The sequence below is a fragment of the Anoplophora glabripennis genome, unplaced genomic scaffold (assembly GCF_000390285.2).
Source record: "Anoplophora glabripennis isolate ALB-LARVAE unplaced genomic scaffold, Agla_2.0 scaffold92, whole genome shotgun sequence".
NCBI classification, from domain to species: domain Eukaryota; kingdom Metazoa; phylum Arthropoda; class Insecta; order Coleoptera; family Cerambycidae; genus Anoplophora; species Anoplophora glabripennis.
In genome coordinates this window covers 527,736-531,853 of record NW_019416269.1, presented here as the reverse complement: position 1 = coordinate 531,853, position 4,118 = coordinate 527,736, and the positions used below count along the sequence as shown (strand labels likewise).

The window sequence follows — 4,118 nt, the reverse complement described above, 5'->3', positions numbered from 1 at the left end:
AATGTTTAAACAAGCGCCAGAGCTCTCCTAATTGACGGATTCGAATTTTTCAAAAAAAGTTTGAAAGCCTGAGAGCCCTTCTATATGTGATTAAATTTTCAAGTATCTAAGGGCCTTGGTTTTTGCTGTGCAAAAATTTGAAAATTTGCAAATTTTTTTTCAAAATCTGGATTGCAAAATTATTATGCAAAATCTATCGAACCGATTTTGCTGAAATTTGGTGTGATGATTCTACATAACATGAAGTTTTCTTGAGCCAAGTATAAAGGTCCGACGCCCAATTTAAATACACCAAAAATATTTCTTAAAAAGTATTGTTTTTTAACCCCATTTTTGTGATTTTTTCGATTTTTACCATAATAATCATGATTCATTCGATTTGTAACCAGTCATGTATTGTAAAAAATTTAATTACAAACATTTTTTTCCTCTTCCACTTTCGCCTAAAATCAACTCTGGAAAAGATACATAATTAAATAGAAAGAAAATTTTCGAATTTTTTTTTAACATTTTGTGCCGCCAAAAGTAAATACCACGTTTTTTTTATGCGCATAGAAAAATTTTCATTTCTAGTGATATTTGAAAGCCAAAAAGACAAAAATCTCCGTGGATATACGATTCACCCAAATATGGACTCTTTGAAACAGATACCGTCTGGGCTAATTGTATAACAGTATGATAGTGGTTACCATAATGAGCTCCTAATTTTTCAGATACTAGCTTTGCTGCTCTTCTCGGGGAAGCCTATATTGTGCAATTAGGTTATGCATGGGGATTGAAAGTTACCCCTAATGATATATGTCTTCATTGGGGAGGGTGCCCTTTAAGTGAATCTGCCACAAGAAAATATTCCGGAGATGTTTATTTTAATAGTACATTATTAAGAGTAAGTTTTTCCTATTTGCTAAGCTATACTTTTTTTGATAATTGTTTTCCATGTTAAACAGTACCAAACAATTAATTTGCTTCTTGTAAAATTAATCTGATATTAATCTGACTGAAATTCAGATAATATACAGTTAGTTATTGATATTTTGTGTCATTATTGAGGTCAAATAAATTCTTATGATTAAAATTTCTAAAATGTACGATTTAAAATTTTGGTATTCTATTGAATCAACAAAATGAAGTTGTAGAGGAAGTAGAACATTTTTGTTACCTCTCTTTAATGAACATGCAAAATTTTTTAGACACTTATAGATTATAAATTTCATCAATAATAATAATTATTATTAAGGTCAAGAATTGGCCGAAGAGGGAGAAATACCTTTTATACAAGTGATGATGTTATTTATAATCGTATAGTATATTCTGTATTCTCCAAAAACGTGCGAAATACGGCGAAATTTCCTTGTGCAGTCAAGGAAAATTTACGTATATTTCGATACTTGTGAAATAGATTTTCTATGGGAATAGCACCTACTTCACACCAGGGAAAATATACATAGCAAAAATAAATATCAACTGAAGAATCTTCAGGTTTCTCCTGATGAAGAAGACGCTATGTCTTTCTAAACATCAACATGTCTAAATCTAAATTCGAGATACCATATTAGCGATTTTTTATATAATGTCTAAATACTTGTAGCCCTGTAACAAGTTATCATTGTAAATGGCTAAGTACAAAATTTCACAAAAAATACACATTTCTTAATTTAATAAAAAATGTGGATGGCCTTAATTAGTAACAGTAAAATATCCACAAGCGCAGTTTTTGGTTTTCTACCTTTTAAACTAAACCCAATAAAAATGATTAATAAATATATCTTTCAAATTTGAAATGGTTGGCCATATTTTACACTCATAAACTCAACAATCCAAGATATAATTACTTTTTGGATAAAAATTATTAAAACAATAAGATCAAGATAACATTGAAACGCAATATTATGTTTCACCGGCTGTGATTGGTGCAATTTTTCACGAGATTCTATTCAACCAATCAGCGATCGCATTATCTCGAGCGTAGGCGTAACGGTTTGTTAGGGTTCATTGTAAAAGAATTTAGGAATTTTTCGTCACCAGGAACAGTTGTGCAATATTGGGCTGCCTAAGCTCGGGGGTCACGTGGCTTGTAAACATTTATGAAGGTGTTCGATTGATTTTTTTTGAAATATAAATACTGAGAAGTAACACATAATTTTATAGTGAAACTACTTTTTTAGAAACTAAAAATATGTATTTTTTTCAGAGACGAGGTCATCTCAGGTTGACTGCAAAGTATGAAGACGGAAATGATTTTGAACTTGCATTTTGCGTTCGGATTCCAGTAAATCTTATATAAAAATTGTTTATTTTTGCATATTGACAAAAATTATTGCAATATATGTAATAATATTGAATCATGACGATTATCAAAACATGTTTTTATCGTAATTTTATTTGTAGGTATTACATTTATTTATACAATAAATATAAAAAATAAATTGGAGTACTAACACCATTAATTATTTTTTGAGTTTGAATTAATTTTAAAAGACAGTTTCTCCTAGTTTTCTCTTTCCTCCACTGATCAGTAGTTTAGATTTATGAAGATAATAATATCTAAATGCTATTTACAGTCTTTTTACTTCATTTTAAAGGTATTAAGCTAATTCTAATAAATAATAAAAAAAAATCCAGAAAATCAAATGAAGTCAAAATGAGGTCCAAATAATAATAACAATAATAATAAGTAAAATATAATATAAAGATAAACAAATAGATTTAAACTGTACATATAATTTTCAAAAGTATTATGGCACTTTGTGATAAATTAAAAACATTTTTGCATTATCAGGTAATTTGACACCTTTACTGAATTTGTTGAGACATTTGTAAGTGGCGTTTACATTTTAGCGATCGGTAAGTGATTATTTACTGATCAGGAGGCGGTACACGTAATCTAATAAATGTAGAATTTTAAAAATAGATTATTTAAACTTAGTGGAGTAATAGAATTTGGGTTTAAAACAACGTTCTCTTCTGATGATGTTATAGTTACTGCACATTTTATAATAGCACTCCCTGGTGCGTGACCTTCCCATCTCACATTGCCAAGAATAACTGAGCTCACTTTGTCTCTTTTGGCAGTATTTTTTATAAAATTGCAAATAATTAATCGATTTCTTGATTTGTTCTTCCCTTCTGTACGCCCCTGTTATTCCAAATATCATTCCTACTTTTATATTTCAATAGGTTTTATCAGAAAACTTATACATGAGTTTCCTGGTAAAGATTCTTGATTTTTTCACTTTATGACCAATATTTTTCCTCATAAAGAAAGCAATTAACTTAGCATATTTTGAAATATCTAAGCTTTATACAAAAATGTTATAACTGTGATCATAAAGTATTAAGCCCATAAGCTTCCTGAAGACTTTAGGGTTCCATTTCTTGAAACAAAATAAGCTAGCATTACCTTTTCTGTGATATTTTCAAAATTTTTCTTGTTACACCCATAGACCTTAGAAACTACTGGACTCGCCCAACTGTCATTTTGCTCATATAAACTACAATCGCACAGACGTGTGCGAGAGAGATAGAGCTAGTGCGGGCTTATGCTTTCTTTACAGAACTTCGACTCGATTCCTTACCCATTATTTCTGCTGGGCCGTATTCCTGTTTGAAGTTAAAATGATTTTAACTATATTTATGTGTAGTGGCTACACTTCAGTTAAAAATTTTGAAAACTTCTTGATTAGGTTTTAATTATATTCAGATGAATGACAGAATGGACAGTCGACGAATTGCTGATCTACAAAGACTTTATAAAAATAATATAGAGACTAGAAGGCAAAAAAATCCATTAAAAATGTGTAGATATATTAACTCTATACGTAACTAAACTTGAATTAAATTCGATTTCTCTTCTTTTAACAATACATATTTTTACCAGTAATTTTAATTATTGAATTATTATGAATAAGAGCATAAGCACTGTTTGTTTATATGGGATTTCTGTACAAATTGGAGGTATTAACGGGGGAATGTAATAATTAGAAATTTAAAGTCAAAGATATTTTATTATACATTATAAAAAAATATTCATAATTTCAATTTTCCAAATAGTTTTTATGCCTTTTTTATGTAGTTCTCCATTTATTTTCTCCATATCCTAAGCTCGATTAATTAAAATT

The 4,118-nt window shown here is 29.1% G+C and overlaps 1 protein-coding gene across 1 annotated transcript in view; it reads left to right on the top strand.

The window, feature by feature from the left end:
* The window catches only part of LOC108903285 (epididymal secretory protein E1-like), a 16,660-nt gene extending 14,217 nt beyond the window's left edge, over positions 1–2,443 (top strand). The window contains exons 3-4 of the mRNA XM_018705404.1: positions 714–886; positions 2,192–2,443. Of these exons, the coding sequence (XP_018560920.1) occupies positions 714–886; positions 2,192–2,284 (266 nt within the window). The 3' untranslated portion in view covers positions 2,285–2,443. The remainder of the gene's footprint in view (positions 1–713; positions 887–2,191) is intronic.
* Positions 2,444–4,118: the final 1,675 nt, after the last annotated feature.